This window comes from Lactuca serriola, chromosome 9 (assembly GCF_051521515.1).
Source record: "Lactuca serriola cultivar US96UC23 chromosome 9, Lser_US96UC23_V15, whole genome shotgun sequence".
NCBI lineage: Eukaryota > Viridiplantae > Streptophyta > Magnoliopsida > Asterales > Asteraceae > Lactuca > Lactuca serriola.
In genome coordinates, this window is record NC_136416.1 from 41,526,781 (window position 1) to 41,547,997 (window position 21,217).

The 21,217-nt window shown below is 36.0% G+C and overlaps 1 protein-coding gene across 1 annotated transcript; it reads left to right on the plus strand.

Annotated features, from left to right (window-relative positions):
• The first annotated feature begins 14,431 nt into the window (after positions 1-14,431).
• LOC145074127 (protein trichome birefringence-like 34) lies at positions 14,432-16,373 on the plus strand. The gene is made up of 5 exons (XM_079020544.1): positions 14,432-14,853; positions 14,957-15,134; positions 15,243-15,439; positions 15,561-15,728; positions 15,794-16,373. The coding sequence occupies exons 1-5, from the start codon at positions 14,432-14,434 to the stop codon at positions 16,158-16,160; spliced, it is 1,332 nt and encodes a 443-aa protein (XP_078876670.1). The 3' UTR covers positions 16,161-16,373.
• The last annotated feature ends 4,844 nt before the right edge of the window (positions 16,374-21,217 follow it).

The window sequence follows — 21,217 nt, forward strand, 5'->3', positions numbered from 1 at the left end:
AGCCATACTTTATTCACCAACTTCACCTAAAGTGATAGGTTAGTAAAGGTCTATGCAAAATAATAAGTAGTGATCTGCTGTGTTATGATCAATGTACTATTATACTATAGTGCTTTCCAAAGTACTGTTGTACTACTATGCTCATCCAAAGTACTATGGTACTAATGTGCCTAGTCAACTAGGAAAATATTAGTAAGTAATAGGCTATGTGAAATAATATGTTATGACCTACTATATTGTGACCAAATAAGTATTGTATTGTTGTGCTTACCCAAAGTATTATAGTATTGTTTTGTTAGCCTAAAGTACTATTGTGTTGCGCCCAAAGTACTATCGCACTGTTGTGCATAGATGTACAAGGAAGAATAGATGATGATCGTTGTTGATGAAAGTTCCTTTAGGAGAGATCCCTCGAGATCATTATATAAGGATTAGGAAGTGAGGATAACGAGAATGGATAACTGGGTTAATTGCTTGTTGAAAAATATATAATTAAAGATTATAATATTGTGGGTTGAAAACCCTATGCACTCACCAGGTTTCCTAACCTGACCTACTAAGTTTCTTTGTATCACAGAAAGTAGTATAAAGGCAATGATGTTGGATCCAATGCGATATTCGAGGAAATATATACCATAGCATAAAAGATGTTGTAAGGCCATTAGTAACCATGTTTATGCTTATGTTTCTTGTATATTTATGACATCCCAAGTATTTGATAATCAATGCAAAATATTTCTTCAGAAATACTTTTATGGGAAAAAATTCTGCAATATAAAGAGTACTTTGTTTTAAATAAGCATAAATAAAAAGGTATTTTCTGACCATGAAAATGGGGATGTCACAGTTGGTATCAGAGCATTAGTTTAAACGAACTAGGAATATTTCAGGATTTCTAGACTTAAACTTAGAATGCTAAGAAATGATAGTGAGGTGTGTGTCCATTTTAATTTAAGTAGTATACCTTATTTTACACAAGCATTAGCTTACTTTAGGATAAGATGTCTAATTTGTTGTTATGTGCTAACTGTTTTATAGCATGCTTTAGGTTGCCTAAATTGCTATTACTTGACTAGATTTATGGTCTGTTGCTGACCTGGATTAGGAAACTTTATGTGTTCAGGATTTTAAACGTATAAATTAATGTATTAGAAATGGCATACTTTTCGGAGTGATAAGGAGTATTATGGGTCTAAACATAACTAAAACCTCATCTATCATAATAAACTTGCGTTTTGATACATTGAACACCTGCTTTAGTATACCAACCATCATGGGTAGAGCAAGTAGTGGATTAAGAAACAGTAACGAAAACCATCAGCCTGAACCTCGACATATTATTGAGTGTGTGCTAGGAGTCATTCCAATAGCTGAACAAATCGCGATGACAGGAGTTCAAGCCATGATTCGGGAAATGATAGTTGAGCAAGTAAAGGAAACATATATCGCTTCAGGAAATTAGTAGGACAAAGTTGCTTATCCGGAGTTTAAGACATGAAGTAGTTTGAGAACGTTTATCTCCATACTACTAGAACAAATTCTAGTATAGTTTGCCTTGTAGACAGGACACTACATATGAAAGAATTTGCACGGACACTTTGGAAAAGTGAACTACATTTGAAATTGCATGGAGGATCCGGACCCTTCACAATAAGGGAAACATTCTAGTAAAGGCTAGGAAAAGTTATGCTTGTTTAAACACATTCATAGGTGTTAAATTATTTTGAATTCATTATGTCTAGTGACTTGGAGAACTGCGAGGCAATTCTTGGGATGAGTATGAGTAGGTGTGAAAGGTATTAGAGGCCTATACTACCAGAAGCAGAGGACTCACACTTGGATTAGGGATAGCTACAGGGTTACTTAGGCACTAATAGTTGAATTCATTTTTGTTCACGTCTGTCGTTACCATCGTTTCAATAATGACTAAGAAGATGAATGTTATTTCGACCCTAGCAGGATATCGAATCAAGTATGACTAAGATAAATCTGCAAAATAAGCTCGATGTAATATCCGAATTTAGTCAAAAGATTGAGTTAAAAGAATGATCGAAGCGATCGACATAAGTATTTCAGCTGTCATTAAAGACTAAGCAACATGCAGCTAGAAATGCTACCTACTATGATGTGGTTGTACCACATTAGAACATAAAGGAAGGGATCTTCCAAGCTAGAGTCTGACTCATATAGACTTGAATCTAGTCATTACATCATGTGATAAAAGGCCATTAGAATATGAACATTTGGTCTGTTATGGTAATTGGAGTAAATACTTTACCATAGATTGAGTACGTCAGAAAAGGAGCAGGAGTCTCCAATGAAGGTCAAATTTGTAACTCGAAGGTTAGGAATGAAGTTCCAATAGAAAATGAAGAGTGGGTGCAAGGTAGAGCACCGCCAGTAGTTAACAAGTACAAGAGTTCGATACTCTTCTAGAAAGACATAAAAGTTATGTTATTAACCAGCATGGAAAGGTGGCGTGCAGAATCATTATCCAACCTCTTTTGTTGATGATTCCAGAACGTAATCATCCTAAGAGGGAGATAGTTGTAATTCACACGAGATAGGGCTAGATGATTTAAAGAATAATATGATAATTATTTGTCACGAAGATAAACAAATGTTGTTGATAGAAGATCATTTAGGATAAGTAATCTAAAATAAAGTCGTAGGAATCGTAAAAGCTAGAGTATATATATAGAGAACATCCAAATCTGAATTGATATGAGGAAGTTATGATTTTTCAAAGTTTCAGCGCAAGAGTGTGCGACACGGAAACCGAAATAGAAATCGGCTAATTGTTAGCCGAAAAAATCTTAATGAGAGTTAAAGATCTTGTAGATACAATTCCGTTGATACAAAACAATTAAGTATGGATGTCGTATGGAAGAGTTAGGATTTTTATACGGACTTTAACACTCTAAGCCTGTAAAACTATAACTTTAAGAATAAAGTGACAATTAGTTGATGAAGTCTAAATGAAAGTTTTAGATCTCGTCAATACCTACACATGGATATAAAAGCGTCAAAATGGAGCTGGTATGAAGATGCTACATAACTTACCAAATCTATGTTTTGTGCGATGCACAAAGCACGCAGAGAGAACGATGCACACTTATAGAAGGTGGCAACACGAACCATAGAGAATCTGACATGTGGCACAAAACAGATGGGGATATATCACCTTAAGCGCGCGGCATGCACCATGATAGGTGTGATATGTATTATCAAAACTTGTCTACAAATAGCAATAGCCCCCTAATTCACTTTTCACAATTTGCAATCTTTCTCTTTGCACTCTCTAGAGCTAAAACCTTGATAATAACTTAGGATTTAGGGTATTCAGCTAGGCTCTGAAGTATTTAAGAACCTGGAAATTAGAAGCTCTCAAGTCGAAGTTCTTTAATGTAATTTCTGACTTTTCTCTAGAAAATCTCTGTGAGATAAGCTACACTTATTTTAATTTCAGTGTAACTTATATTTATATTTATAGTCGTTATTATGAGTTTATAAATAAGATATATATCAGTAATTCCATGTCATAACATTGATTGAAATAATTACGGGGGTGATGTCTACTCTAGCTTTACTGAAGTGTTTAAAGTGGGATTTCCAAACAATATACTCTGTATACCAAATGGACCCTTCCTCCAATACAGTCTTACATGGTTGCTCCGTATCAGCTATAAATCAGTAAACATTGTGATTGTTGAGGAATATAGACTGTCATTAATCATAAGTAATATAAGACTAAGACTTAGTGATATTTGTACCTAGGTCATATCAAAGGAAAAGCCAAGTGCTAAAGAGAAGCGTTGCTCAAAATTCAAATCAACCAATTTATCAAGTGAATGCGTAGTTACTTCCTGCTTACACATAAATACAAGTATTTTAAATGCTTAAATGTTATGTGTGTTGTTTAGTTATACTTAATATATTTATGTAACATGATATAACTATTAATTGATTAAATTGTATATTAATCGTTGTTAACATATGATTAGGTAGTGAAGGGTTGTGTGAAATAATAAATAGTAGGCTGTGATAGGTTACTAAAGGTCTATGAAAAATAATAAGTTCTGACCAGCTATGTTGTTACCAAAGTACTATTGTACTTTTGTGCTTACTCGAAGTACTATCATACTAATGTGCTCATCCAAAGTTCTATTGTATTGTAGTCCCTAGTCAACCAGGAAAATATTAGTTAGTAATAGGTTGTGCGAAATAATAAGTTATGACCTACTCTGATATGACCAAAGTACTATTGTACTATTGTGCTTACCCAAAGTACTATCGTACTATTGTGTTTACCCAAAGTACCATTGTAACAGTATGTTGTGCCCAAACTATATAACGCCCACAAATTCAGGCTAGTTAATTTAGAAACGATAAGCATCAAAACTGACTGTCTGATGGAATATTATTTAGAATAAATAATATTAATTAAGGTATAGTATATGTCACAAGGATTTCGTACATATAAAGAACGCTGAAATCTGAGTTATAACGAAGCAGTTATGACCCGTTGATGTTTTACGGAAAAACCGACACGACACCAGGAATTGTAAAAAGTGAGTTTGCGATAAAATAATTTTTAGCCTTAGAAATATAAACGAAAGTAGTAGTATATGTTAAACCAAGAACATGCATAAAAAGAACGTCAAAATCTGACTTCGTATGCGGAAGTTATGATTTTTCTAAGATTTAGCCTAACAGTGCACAACCCGGAAATCAAAATTTAGATCGATCATTTTTATGCCGACATAACTTAACTAAAAATTGAAGATCTCATTAATAGGAGTTCAATAATACAGACAGACGAAAACGGAGTTTGTATGTAGAAGTTATGAATTTTACACGGTCGTTAAACAGTGTAATCTTCTCATACTATTAAATTTAGAATCGGTCGAGAATTAGCCAATGGAGTCAAAAGGAGAGTTGTATATCCCGTCGATACCTACACGTGGATATAAATAACGTAAAAAATGAAGATCGTGTGCAAAATTTATGAATTTTAGAAGATAATTAGTTTTTGGAATATAATCTACGAGTGACACGTGGCACAATCCTGACCATTGCTTCTTCCCCACACCTTGCCAACACATGGTGATACTTGTCACTCAACTCGACGAGTTGGACGCTTAGAAATTGCCAAGTTGGTCCATTTCTTAGCCTATAAGTAGAGGCACAAATCTTCCATTTCCTTCACACCTCTCCCGTTCTTTCTCTCTCAAACTTCTATCTAAACCCCTCCCAATCCCTAGTAACTCCTAAGTCCTAGAGACCAGTTCCGGAGCACCAGAAGGCTCTAAGAAGAAGAGCTTTTGGCTATGAAGTTCTGCCCCCACAAAGCCTGATTCCTAGCCAAACCTCCTAGTAAGTGAGTTATGCTTACCCTACTTTCAGTATAGCTTATGTTTAAGTTCAATATCATTATTATGAACTTATAAACAATATATATATATATATATATATATATATATATATATATATATAATATAAAATATAATATACAAAGTGTTATTATAATATCTTTTAACTACTCGTGGTACGGGGAATCTGGTTTGAAGGGCCACATAGGGTAGTTGGATTTCATAAGTGCTATAATGTCAAAACGGTCCTGCCCTCCGGTGTTTCATGTCTGGCCCCTGTCTGTACATAGTGGTTGAAAAGTATTGTTTAACACTTATAAAACAATTTCGCTCGTAAATAGTCACTATAAATATTAGACTAAAATTTGGTGGTAATAATACTAAGTTTCTTCGAAAGAAACGATTGTTATAAGCGAAGCGCTATCCGAATTTCGAGTCATCACTTTAATAAGTGAGTACATAATTACTTTCCTTCTACATGTAGAAGTATTTAATATAAATTGTGTGCTATGTGTGCATATTTTTTTTTTCTTGATATCTATGCTGGATGAACCGATTATACATATGTTTTATTTGATGTAAACTATATATGTATTTTATACCTATAAAAATATTGGGTAAAGATGAATGGATGAATGATGATGGATGAAAGATGATATAGATGAACATTGGCAGTTATGGACTTAGTTCCCTATAGATGAACATTGGCAGTTGCGCCACAACCTGTAGATCTTTTTGAACTACGATATACTCTAAACATCCTAGCAGTTGTGCCTAAAGGATAATATCGGCAACTGCGCCTAATATAGGACATCATAATCCTTGCAGCTGCGCCTAAATGATAATATTGGCAGTTGTACCTAATAGATAACGTTGGCAGTTGTGCCATTGGCAGCGATGGACTTCGTGCCTATTCCTTAGAATAATCCGTAGGAATGAATGAGGGAATGATAGATGATTCTTAGGGTAGATCCTTAAGACAGAAATAAGATAATGAGGATGAGTAATTGGGTTAATTGTTTGATGATGAAACATAATAACTTTATTATTGTGGGTTGAAAACCCTATGTACTCACTAGGTTTTCCAACCTAACACACTCAGTTTATTTATATCACAGGTGTTGATTCGAAGCTACATTACACTGAGAGATTAAAGGAGATGTAAATCACTAGGGTAAATGAATGTAAGGTCTGTTTGTGCTTATGTTTCTGTATTGACAATGAGATCCCAAAGTTTTAATATAAACAAAATACATTTATTCGGAAATGCTTTGATAATATATTTATCATATTTTTCTATGAATAAATTCCGCACTATTATTCTTTAAAAAGGATACTCTAATTTTCAAATAAGTATAAATAAAATTTTTAAAATGACCGTGAATTTGGCGATGTCACAGTTGGTATCAGAGCATTAGTTTAAGCAAACTAGGAATTTGTAGGAATTCTAGACTTAAACCTAGAATGCTAACCAATTATCGTGAGGAGTGTGTCTAATATATTTTAGGAAGTACACCTGAATAGACACAAGCACTAGCTTATTTAGGAAAGATGCCTAAAATGTATTTATGTGCTAAATGATTTGTGATGCTTTTTGACGCTATAGTTTGATTGGATCTATGGTCTGTGCCGACCAGATCTGGAAACTTTACGTGTTCAGATTTCTAAGCGTTTAATTACGATATTAGAATTGGCATGTAACTTTTTGAATAGATAAGGAGATTTACCCGTCAATCGTAAATAAAGCTTTCCTATCTGAATTCTCGTCATTGAACACCGAACGTCTGATTTGGTGCATAAATCGAAATGGTGGGAACTAGAAGCGGATTTGGGAATGCTAACACTAATCAGCAGCCCGTGATTGAGCGTGCACCAGAAAAAGCGATTGTATCCGAACCAATAACTATGGAAGGAGTACAAGGAATGATTCAAATTATGTTGGATCGTCACATGGAAGAGATAAGGAGTCTACTTCAATAGAATAGGGATGAACCTACTGTGTTTGTTGAATATCCCAAACTAAATGAAGGTCAACTAGAAGAGGGAAACTATCGTAGAACTGTTGGCCAAGATGAACCGCCAGTGGTTAAGAGAAATAACCAAGGCAAAGGGATTAAAGGAAACAGATGCAAGTACAAAGACTTCACGACCTGCAAACCATCAAATTTTCCTAGGAAAGAAGATCCAACCAGATTTATAGACCGGGTCTATGAAATAGAGCTGCTTTCATAACGTGTAGTTGCAAGGGCAAACTACAAACCACTTATGTTGTGTGTCAGTTTAAAGGTGGTGTTGTTCGATGGTGGAACACCTTCGGGAAGACCATAAGCCGAATTGAGCCACTACAACTAACATGGGCAGAGTTCTTGGTCCACACTAAACACAAGTTCTGCTCAACCCAAAACATGCTGGAACTAGAAAATCAGTTTCTAATATTGAAGAAGAGCAACATGTCCAGTGACGAGTATACTAATGCTTTCATGGACAAGATGGAGTTTACTTTGCACATCGTCCCTGACGAACTAACGAAAGTCGATAAGTATACAAAATGGACTACCATGGGAATATTATGTGGCAGTACGCTAGTCACCAACTCTTGAGGCGGCTATCTGCGTTGCTAACTCTGTTGAGGAGAAGATTAAGAGTAGAGCTGCCAACAAGTTTGAAGTTGGCGAGAAGAGAAAGTTTGAAGGATCTTCAAGGTTTAATGAGAAGAGAAAATTCTCAAAGTCTGGTTTTAAGATGTTTGGAGGAGGAGGTGAAGTAAGATGGTGCGATAAGTGCAACAGGAAACACTTTGGAAAATGTGGTGAGGAGGTGACATGTTTCAAGTGTGGAAAGTTTGGGCATTACACCCATGAGTGTACATTCAACAAAAGGGTGTGTTACGAATGTAATGAAGAAGGGCACTTCAAGCTAGACTGCCCAAAGAGGGAAGGTGCTACAAAACCAAATGCACCGCCAAAGCCAACGACAAGAGCATTCTAGATGATCCTCGATGAAGTAGGTCACAATGAAAGGAATCATGAGTGAGTACCTTATATCCAAAGATCAAGATATGAAGTAGCCACGCAGATAGTATCATGTGGTGTAGCCTATTAGAGGCATAGTATAGGTTGAACTTGAACATCTATGTAATCATTTCAAGGAATAATATAAACCTTAGTTATGTTATCCGATGTGTTAAATGACTATGTGAAATACTTGTATGATGACTTGGAGAATAGCGAGACAATACTTGGGACGAGTATGAGTAGGTGTGAATGGTATTAGAGGCCTATACTACCGGAAGCACATGACTCTCACTTGGATCAGGGAAAGTCACAAGGTTACCAAAAAGCTAGTAATTGATTCCGTTTTGTTCATGTATGTCGTTACCATCATTTCGGTAATGACTAAGAAGATAATTGTTATTTCGGCCTTAGTGGTCATATCAAATTGAGTCCAACTAAGATGATTATGTTACGTAGATCAAAGAACCAAGTTCGTTTTAGCATTTGACTTAAGCTAGAAGATTGAAGTGAAAGATAATCGAGGTGATCAATAGAAGTATCACGATCATTATTAAAGTAAAGAAGCATGTAGCTAAAAGTACTACATGCTAGAACGTAATTATATCACATTAGAACATGAAGGAAGATATATTACATTCTAGAATGTGACTCTAAGAGACCTAAGTCTAAGCATTGCATCATACGATGAGAGGTCATTAGAACATGGCCCATCGGCCTATCATGATAATCGAAGTAAAGAACTTCTCTTAAGTTAAGTCTGTTAAGAAAAATAAGGAGTCTCCAATAAAAATTGAGTTTGTAACTCGAAATTTACGATTGAAGGTCCAACAGAAGATAGAGAACAGATGCAAGATTGAGCATCCCCAGCAGTCAAGAAGTCCAAGAGTTAGATACTCATTCAAGGGAACATATGAGTTAAGGTTATTACCTAGGATGAAAATATAACATGTGGAGTCATTATACAAGCCCTGTCTCGTTGATGATTCAGGAACGTAATCATCCTAAGGGGGAGATAATTGTAACGTCCGTAGATTCAGGCTAGTCAATTTAGAGACAATAAGTGTCAAAAGTGAATTTTTGAAGGAAGATTACTTAGAATAAACAATCTTAACTAAGATATAGTATATGTCACAAGGGTTCCCTACATATAAAGAACGTTGAAATCTGAGTTTTAATGAAGACACTTTGAATCGTCAAAGTTTTACGCCAAAACCAACACGACACCAGGAATCGTAAAAAGTGAGTTTGCGATAAAAAAAAAACTTTGAGCCTTATTAATCTAAATGAAAATCATAGTATACATTAAATCGAGAACATACATAAAAAGAACGTACAAATCTGACTTCGTATAAGGAAGTTATGATTTTTCTAAGATTTAGCCTAACAATGTACTGCCCGGAAATCAAATTTTAGATCAATCGATGTTTTGCCAACACAACCTAAATAAGAATTGAAGATCTAATTAATAGGAGTTCATCAATAAAAAGACATTTGAAAATGGAGTCTGTATGTAGAAGTTATGGATTTACATGGTCGTTAAACAATATAATCTTCTCATACTATTAAATTTAAAATTGGTCGAGAATTAGCTGATAAAGGTAGAAGGAGAGTTGTAGATCTCGTCAATACTTACGCGTGGATATAAAGAACGTCAAAAACAGATCTCGTATGCAAAAGTTATGAATTTTAGAAGATAATTATTTTTTGGATTAATTTGCAATTGACACATGGCACAATCCTGACCATTGGTTCTTCCTCACGCCTTGCCACCAAATGGTGACACTTGGCACTCAACTCAATGAGTTGGGTCATTTCCCAGCCTATAAAATAATGTTGCTCGTAAATAGTCTCTATAAATATTAGACTAAAATCTAGTGGTAACAATACCAGGTTTCGTCGAAGGAAACAATTGTTAGAAGCGAAGCGCTATCCGAATTTCAAGTCATCACTTTAACAAGTGAGTGCATAGTTACTTTCATCTTACACATAGATATGAAGTATTTAATATAAATTACATGCTATGTGTGCATATTATCTGTGTTCCTGATATCTATGTTGGAAGAACTGAATATATATGTTTTATTTGATGTAAACTATATATGTACTTTATACCTATAAAAATATTGGGTAAAGATGAGTATATGAATGATGAGGGATGAAAGATAATATAAATAAACATTGGCAGCTATGGACTTAGTGCCCTATAGATGAACATTGGCAGCTGCACCACAACCTGTAGATGTTTTTGAACTACGATATACTCTAAACATCCTAGCAGATGCGCCTAAAGGATAATATCGGCAGTTGTGCCTAATACATGACATCATAATCCTGACAGTTACGCCTAAATGATAATATTGGCACCTGCACCTAATAGATAACATTGGTAGTTGTGTTATTAGCAGCGATGGACTTCGTGCATTTTCCTTAGGACAATCCTTAGGAATGAATAAGTGAATGATAGATGATTCTTAGGGTAGATCCTTAAGAAATAAAGAAGATAATGTGGATGAGTAATTGGGTTATTGTTTGATGATGAAACACAATAACTTTATTATTGTGGGTTAAAAACCCTATGAACTCACCAGGTTTCCCAACCTGACCCACTCAGTTTATTTATTTATATCAAAGGTGTCGATACGAAGCTACATTACACTGAGAGATTAAAGGAGATGTAAATCGTTGCAGTAAATGAATGTAAGGTTTGCTTATGCTTGTGTTTCTATATTGATAATGACATCCCAAAGTTTTAATATAAACAAAATACATTTCTTTGGAAATGATTTGATAATATATTTATCATGTTTTTCTGGGAACAAATTCTACAATATTATTTTTTAAAAATGATACTCTAATTTTCAAATAACGATTAATAAAATTTTTAAAATGACCGTGAATTTGGGGATGTCATAAAGTACTATTGTACTGTTGTGCCTAGATGCTCAAGGAAGAATAAATGATGACCGATGTTGATAAAAGAACCTTTCATAGAGATCCCTCGAGATCATTATTTAAGGATTAGGAAGTGAGGATAACGGGAATATGTAACTGGGTTATTTGTTTCCTGAAAAATATATAATCAAAGATTATAATATTATGGGTTAAAAACCTTTGTACTCACTCGGTTTCCTAACCTCACCCACTCAGTTTCTTTGTATCATATGAAACAGTATAAAGGCAATAATGTTGGATCCAATGAGATATTCGAGGAAATATATACCATAGTATAAAAGATGTTGTAAGGCCTTTAGTAACCATGTTTATGCTTATGTTTCTTGTATCAGTTATGAGATCCCAAGTATTTGATAATCAATGAAAAATATTTCTTCATAAATACTTTTATGGGAAAAAATTCCGCAATATAAAGAGTACTTTGTTTTAAATAAGCATAAATAAAAAGGTATTTTCTAATCGTGAAAATAGGGATGTCACAATATTCTTAAGGGTAGGCTTCGAAACCTACTTTTGAATATATTATCTCATATGTGAATGTGTATTGCATGATTGGTTGTTTGAGAAAAATTTGACATTATTTCTCCTTAGCTCCCCAAGTATATAAAGAAATATATACCTTAGAAGCAAAGAGAAAATGACAATGATTTTTTCTTAAACATACAATCATACAATATGCATTCACATCCTAAATGAGATAAAGTATTCAAAAAGCTGTCCAAAAACAGGGATAATCCAAAATTAATTTCTAAATCAAGTTCACACAGAAGCTCTTGATGATTTTAATCAAGAGACATAAACTAAAGAACCTATTTTTTATTATAACATTATACTTTAAATAATTACGTTATTATATTATACATAATAACATTGTACTTTAAATAAATAATTTGTTACATTTAATGTCTTATATTAATATTTTTTCCTATTATATTCTACTATTTTACTTTAAAAAATTGTTTTTTTTTTTTTTAAAATTATAGTGTACTTTTTCATATTTCTATTATGTTATCATCTGATTTTGGTTTTTTTTATATTATAGCATTGCACTTTAGATATTATTTGTTTTTTTCTATTATCACAATTTACTTTTGGTTTTTCAACTATAACATTCTACTGTAAACAATCATATTACTTAATTAAACTAAATAATTAAGTCGTTATCAATATTAAGCACTTTAAAACTATATTATCATGAATATAAAAACATATTAAGCACTTAACAATTAAGCACTTTACAATACAAACTAATAGCAACCATATTCATTAAACATTCACTAACAAAACAACCTAAGCACTTATCATGAAAATATAAATACATGAATCAGTTATCAATTAATCACTTTATCGATTAATCACTAAAACTTATCATGGAAACAGAAACGCTTTAACCATTCACTTATAAAACATTAAGCACTTATTATCAATATAGAAACACATTATACGATTTATCACTTCATGTTATATGTACTTTAAACTAGTAAACATAAACAAATAACATAATCATACATATGATACATTTTATACATCTAATTCCAAATATCTTATATGTATTGAAACTAGTAAACCTAAACCAATAATAGAATCATACATATTATACATTTTATACACTCAATTCTAAATTTGGGAAATAGACCTTTGCGACCTTTGCCTATGTCAGAAAAAAAAAGGGATAAAACCCCAATAACTAGAAAATCGCACCGCTATGAAATGTCACCGAAATATCACCAAAAATATGAAGTCCAACGTCTATGGTAGTTTACTCACCGAAAAATAGTACCAAATCAGAAAACGAAACAAAAAAATACAAACGAATCAAAATCACAACAAAAATCAGAAACACAAGAGATATAGGGACATTCTAGGCCTGACATATTATCTTTTAGTGGTGGCCGAAGGCAAGTGCCAGAGACTATGATGGCTAGTTTTCTAGAAATTGAAACATGGAAAACTCAAAATTACTCCCAAAATCTGTGAAATTAGCAAAAGTATAATGGAGGAAGCATAATACTGTGAAAGGATGTGACATTGTGTCAGAGAAGGGGTCGCCGATCGAGAGAGTTTTGGGTTCGATTTCTTCGTGCGTCAGTGTGAATGATGAAGCTAGGGATACCAAAGATGTTGGAACCCTATGCCGATGACAAGTCTTCGATATAGGAATAATGAAAACGACGCCGTTTCTCTATTTTCATAAATCAAGAAAAGACCTCTATGCTAACAACATGTCATTGGGATCGTTTTCCAGAAACGACATCAGTTTCTTTTTTCTACAACATGAATTATAAATATATAGAAAATATAGTAACATACCGACAACATGTCGTCAGCATAAGTTTTCATAAAACCTCGTAAACCCTTTTCGTTTCCCGCTTAAGCTATGGAGACAACATGAGGTCGTTGACATAAATACTCTGGTCAAAAAAAATTGTTCATCTCTTTACGACGACATGTCCTCAGTATAGCATAAGTTGTAGCAAGGACAAGTCGTCGACATAGAAGTCGTCAGTACACGTGTGAATTCTTGTGGTGATCCTCAAACCTATGATGTATACAATCAGCGTAACCAAAAGGGTGTTTTGGAACTGCGCACGTAAACTTTCACATATTGTGCCCTCGGCAACTAATTAACACTAAAGCAAAAGGGTTTTTGGGGAGAGGAGAACGAGGAAGGGGACAAGAAATTTAGTTCATTGCTCTTCCAAACATAAAACAACACAAATTTAACTTCTTATTTACACACATGTCGCCTCCTTTAATGACTTGGGTTTTAATTAAATGAAGTTGCATTTTTTTTAATGACGGGGCATGGTAGAAACCGGGATACCCATTTAACAATTAGACAAGCGACATTTTAAAACATATGTTTGGACCTTAATGACGCATTAAACTTGCGGATTCAACTTTAAACACCTAGGAAAAAAAAACAACAGTGAATTAAATCAATTCCTAAGTTAGAGTGACGTTACCCTTCAAAATAAAAAAATAACCTCTTAATAAGTTAACATACTCAAACCTAGTACAGTGGATCCACCCTTGTTTGCTCACTGTGTCTTACTAATATAAATAATACGAGAGAACAAGAGAAGGAGAGAGATGGGGCTCAAGCATTATTCAATGGGATCATGGGACATGAAGACCATGTTCCATTGTTGCTTATTCATATTCTTCCTTGGAGGATTAGCAACATTACGATTTTTCAGAAACAATAATCTAGAAGCAGTACTGATCATTAGCAAGGTTAAGGTTACTGATCCTACGAGTACAACGACTAACATAAATACAAGTACACCAGCTTTTGATGATCCGAGAACACTGAACATTGCACCTCCGTCTTCAACGGACAGCTGTGATTTGTTCTCGGGAAGATGGGTTCACGACAACAAAAGTCATTACCCTTTGTATAAAGAACATGAGTGCCCTTATCTTAATGGTGATCTAGCTTGCCTAACCTATGGCAGAAAGGATTCAAAGTATCAACAATGGAGGTGGCAACCCAATGACTGCGACTTCCCTAGGTCTCTTTCTCTCTCACGCTTGAGACAATCTTGAATGTTCAATGTTGCTAATCTTCTTTTGTTATCTTTAGTTTTCTAATGTTCGTTTGTTTGCAATATATAGGTTTGATGGTGAAGCAGTGGTAAAGAGACTGAGGGGTAAGAGGCTATTGTTTGTGGGGGATTCGATAAACAGGAACCAATGGGATTCGATGATTTGCATGCTCCAATCATCAATTCCAGGGAAAAAGGAGGTTAACTCAAAAGGTCTCAATGGTACCTTGTATTCCTTCAGAGCCCATGTAAGTCGTAGTTTTTCGTTTGCTATATCTTTTAAAGTCGCAAAGGGTGTGTTTATATATCATACATGCAATTAACTAATCGCTAGTTAATTAATTAAATCATTACAGGACTACAATATCTCAGTTGATTACTACTGGGCTCCGATGCTAGTAGAATCAAACGGAGATGATCCATTTGACCATCGTGCTCACCTTCGAGTTATTCGAAGCAAAGCTATCGAGAAACATGCAAAGCATTGGGTTGATGCTGATGTAATCATATTTAATTCATGTCTTTGGTGGAGATTACCCACAGTGACTCTCTTGTAAGTAGATAACGTAAAGTATCATCACCTCACAAAATTCTTATAATAAGAATCCGATGTTAATTTCCTTAAATATTTTAGCGAACTCATGAAGTTATGTTTCTTTTTGTTTCCAAATCAGGAAGAGTGCTGGATCGTTAATGGGTGCTCCTAATCAAGTGGTTGAAGTTATCGATAGTCCTCGTGCCTATAAGATGGCTCTCGAAACATGGTCCAAATGGGTTCATGCCAACATCAATCCTTCGAAAACCAAGTTGTTCTACATGGGTCATACAGCAGCTCATGCGTGGTATGTATAAAACAAGAATAAATTTATGTTTTGGATCATTTTCACACTCTTTCTTCATTTTACAGGGCTACAGATTGGGGAGGCAAGAAGCATGAAACCTGTTATGGAGAAACGGAGCCATTGATGGATTACAGATTTTGGGAAATTGGAATAGATCCCAATATACTGAGAATATTGGAATCATCGTTGAGCAAACTGAAAGCCAAGGGAGTGAATGTGCAAATGATAAATATAACACAGCTAACACAAGCCAGAAGAGATGCACATCCTACTATTTATAGGAAACTATGGCGTCCCTTCACCGAAGATGAAAAGAAGAAACCACATAGTATTTCAGATTGTGCACACTGGTGCCTTCCTGGAGTTCCTGATATTTGGAATGAACTTTTATTGGCTTACATTTTTCCAACAACAGCAATCGCTTACCAATAAGCAATGCTATATATGAAGCCTGAAAGATAATACCAAACCATTCGGGATTAGTTTTTTGCAATGGTGAGATTCGTGACATTTTAGGTTATTAGCCTAGTAGAATACTCAAAATATGTACTTCTGTTCATTCACGCTTTTCAATATGTAGTTCATTGAACTAATAAATATATTATTACCGTTTACGAGATGCAAGTTAAAAAAGTTATCACTACATATTCATATATTTATTTTAGTTTGTTCCTCAAAGATAAGATTTTGTAAAACACAAAATCATGTATACGCATATGGAGATATATGTAAAATATGATTTAACTAGGTGTAAGATCCATGTAATATATGAGTTTATTTAAAAGAAAAATTAAATATGAAATTTTAAATATTTGAAAAGTTTGAATTTATATTAAAAATAAAAAAAATATTGAATTATTAAAATTAAAGTGTTTTTTCTCTTTAAATTTAAACAAATAATTTAGAGACATAAAAAAAGAAACTAATGAAACTTTAATATAAAAATTTAGAAATTAGAAGGAAAGTAATAATTAAATTGATATGTATTTATTATTACATTTAAATATTATGTGAAATTTAATAAAATAAAAAAAAAACCTATAAATTGTTATGTGGAAAAAAAATTAATTTAAAATAACCACAAAATAACATATAAAAATATAACAAATAATCAAAAAAATTCTTTATTTATTAGAATAGATAACTTTTATAAGTATAACCGGTGCGGGTACAATTTCAAATTTTCAACAAAAATTAAACTCACTAGCCATTTATTAAAAAAAGTACTTGATTTAAGAAATCTCTATAATCATGCGATTTGCCTAAAACTTTGAGAACAATTGAAAACTGAAATTCTTGATAAAACTACCTCAATACCAGTTGGGCCAAAATTGCACATGATGAGTCGGTGAATGTCATGTTAACTCATGGGTTTTACGATAATTATAGGTTGATAATAGGCTTATTGCTAAAGAGATTATCTTCCCAAAAGTCGGATTTAGCTGAAACCGGATGGGATCAGATCTTTTATTACCAGATTTGGGATCCATTAGGATAGGATTGTATATATTGGATTTTTGGCTGTGACATGAATATCTGCTAGATGTGCACAAATAGGCATATATTGGGCCGATCCCCCAAATCACCATCACTGAACCACTATAGAAAGAGACCGGGCCGCAAAAAAACGAAAAGTTTGGAGACCACCTTGAGACGGGTACAAGAACCCGTTATATAGATAAACCTTCATCTTTTAAATATCAAAGTAGTTACAAGTAGTTACTGTTATGTGGTAAAATATCTGAAAATAATGAATAAAAATACATTGATAAGTTGTTTATAATTACATATATATTAAATAATAGACAAAATTGCAAATTTGGTCCCCATGGTTTGCGAAAAATGTCATTTTAGTCCAAAAAGTTTTGGACTAAAGACCACCTGTCCAAGCTTTGATTTTGTTGCGAGTTTGATTAAAAAAAAAATTCTAAAAATACTTAAAATGATGAAATTGTCTTTATTTTAATTTTTTATTTTCGTTTCATTTAAAACACACACACACACAAAACAAAACTACCCTCCCCCTCTCCCTCTCTCTCTTTCTCTTACAATATATTCACAAAAAAAAAAAAAAAAAAAAAAAACACTTTTCAGATGAATTCCTCTTGTCGGAACCACCACTTTCTTGTTGGAGCCAACGTCCCAACGCCGCCACCACCACATCCTGAAACAAGAGTCTATGTCGGCATTTGTAAACCTAGCGCAAGCTTCTCTAGAGCTCTAGCTGATGAAAATCCAATTCCTTACCAGTCAATGAAAATTGAGCCCCCCGTTGTCAAAAACCACCCTCGCCAGATCCATCTTTATCACCTTCTATCTGAAAACTCTCGTCGTCGATCTAAAAACCCTCCGCAGATCTACGAAAATCGAGTTACAGCACCACCATAATGCTTCAGATCTATCCCTCACCTTCTTCGAAACCACTACCTGGAAATGAAATCTAGGGGTTTTCTAACGGAGTTACTAGAGATCTAGGGGTTTTTCGACGACAAGAGGATGACACTAGGGTTTATTGTCACAGCATTGACATTATCTTCATTCTAGTTTCACCCCTTCACAAATGGAGGTCGTTATTTTGACTTCAGCCCGTTCTTGCCAGTAACGAACAAGAGGTGGACGACCCTAGCCACAGTCGGATGTTATCGTCGGAGAAGGAGATAGATGAAGCCATTCTCGAAGAAGGAGATACACCAAATGGTTCATCTCTCATTTTTTTTCACCGACGAAGTCTGTAACGCCCCATCTCTGGTATGTTGTTCCCGTGGCATTTATTTAGAAGTTTTATTGAGGGACTCGGCGAGTCTATGGCCTGACTCGTCGAGTAGGGTCGAGTTTTCGTGCACGTGTTAGTCGGCGACTTGGCGAGTCCATATTCGGGACTCGGCGAGTCTGCCTGCCTGGAAGAAACCCTAAATCCTCGGGTTGCCGATATCGGCAGAAAAGTTGGCCGATATCTATGTGCGTGAGATCGTGGCACGTCATGGAGTGCCGGTATCGGTGGTGTCAGACCGAGATGTCCGTTTTACATCTAGATTCTGGAAGCGGTTTCACGACGAGATGGGTACTCGTCTTCATTTCAGCACCGCTTTCCACCCTCAGACGGACGGATAGAGCGAGAGGACGATTCAGACTCTCGAGGACATGCTCAGGGCATGTGTTCTAGACTTCGGTGGCAGTTGGGATACGTATCTTCCGTTAGCGGAATTTTCGTATAACAACGGTTATCATGCGAGCATTGATCGACCTCCCTTTGAGATGCTTTATGGGAGGAAGTGTAGGACCCTGATTTGTTGGGGCGAGGTCGGTCAGCGAGTCGTTGGGAGCACTGAGGTGGTGCTCAAGACGACCGAGTTGATTCAGCAGGTCCATAGTAGACTGCAGACTGCGCAGAGTCAGCAGAAGAGCTACGCCGACAAGAGGCGTTCAGACTTGGAGTTCCGGGTGGGCGATATGGTCCTCCTGAAGGTCTCACCCTGGAAGGGTGTCATCAGGTTTCGGAAGAGGGGCAAGCTGGGCCCCAGGTTCATTGGTCCTTTCAGGGTTTTGGCCCGAGTGGGTCGGGTTGCTTATCGGTTGGATCTTCTAGTAGAGCTTAGCCAGATCCATAACACTTTCCATGTGTCTCAGTTGAGGAAGTGTTTGGTGGATGAGTCAGCAGTTGTTCCCCTAGAGGATATTCAGGTTGATAGCAGCCTGAATTATATTAAGAGGCCGGTCGCGATTCTGGACCGGAAGACAAAGACCTTGAGGAACAAGGCAATTCAGCTAGTGAAGGTGCAGTGGCAGCACCGGAAGGGGTCTGAGTGGATGTGGGAAGCTGAGGAAGAAATGAGAGAGCACTACCCGGAGTTATTTGCAGATTCAGCCGTAGCAGACTTCGAGGACGAAGTCTGAGACAAGTGGGAGAGAATTATAACGCCCCATCTCTGGTATGTTGTTCCCGTGGCATTTATTTAGAAGTTTTATTGAGGGACTCGGCGAGTCTATGGCCTAACTCGTCGAGTAGGGTCGAGTTTTCGTGCACGTGTTAGTCGGCGACTCAGCGAGTCCATATTCGGGACTCGGCGAGTCTGCCTGCCTGGAAGAAACCCTAAATCCCCGGGTTGCTCACTATTTAAGCAATGTTGTGTGCCCCAAGCTCACCTCCTTCACCCTCAGAGAGCTGTGAGAAACCCTAATCCATCCCTTATTTGTTTTAAGTGCTTTTGTGTGGATTTTGAAGGCTTGAAGAAGAAGAAGAAGAAAGGAGCAAGGAGAAGAGGTGTAGAGCAAAGATCCAAGGGCAAAATCAGAGTTCATTGAGGTATTTCTCGGATTCCTTCTGTTTTATGCTTTAGACCTCCACTAGAACTCTTCTAGGGCTAGTTTGATGCATTTTCCAAGCCTTATAGTTGTATGGATGCCTTAATAGGTCGAGAGATCCCTAGATCTGTTCATTTATGAGTTGTAGAGCCCGGATCTATTGCCTTTTTGAAGATGCTTTGCATAAGAACCCTAGATCTAGCCTTTATTATGCTTTTTGAACCTTATTATCTTCTTGGTCGCTTATGGGCACGTAAAGATAGAATCTTTACGTGCTAATCGAGTTAAGGAAGCCCAGATCTATAAGTTTCAGACGTTGGATTCAAGCAGAATCGAGTTTAGAGTAGCTCCATGGATGTGACTCGGCGAGTCAAGTCGCGAGTCCCGTTTTTTTCCTTTTGAGTGATGTCGAGAGGAAGCCTGTGAGTAGTAGAGTGGACTCAGTGAGTTGGAGGACAGACTCAGTAATGGAGGGACTCGACGAGTTGTTCATACAACTCGGTGAGTCCAAGGCAATCTTCTTAGCTCAAGAATAACTCGTCGAGTTGTTCATATGACTCGACAAGTCGGATGAAGATTGTCTAAGTTCTTGGATCGAGAGGGTACTCGTCGAGTCGATGCCATACTCGACGAGTAGCCACGAGTAGGGTTGAGAAGTGAGACTAGAGACTCGGCGAGTTGGCGGCCCAACTCGGCGAGTCAGGTCAACTGTGGGTTGACTTTGACCGAGAGAGTTGACTTTGACCAAGGGTAAAAGAGTCATTTTACCCCAGTGCAGTGTTTAGCATTAATTGAGTGTGTTTATGGACTTGTAGCCGGGGAGATACCGGAGCAGCAACAGTTAGCTTCCAGAGCCATTCAGACAGCAGCCAGTTCACGAGGTGAGTTTCCCTTCAGTAGGAACGGGTCTAAGGCCACAATGCCGGCCCATTCAGTTAGCCGTAGTTTCTGGACTTCGGTCTAATGCAGTAGCTAGTATGTTTGATGCCTCAGTGGCTCAGACAAGATTTATGTGTTTATGCTAGTTGATATGTTTATGCTATGTTCAGTCAGCTTCGGACTTCGGTCCGATGTAGGGGACAGAGGTCCCAGTCAGCTTCGGACTTCGGTCCAATGTAGGGGACGGAGGTCCTAGTCAGCTTCGGACTTCGGTCCGATGTAGGGGACGGAGGTCCCAGTCAGCTTCA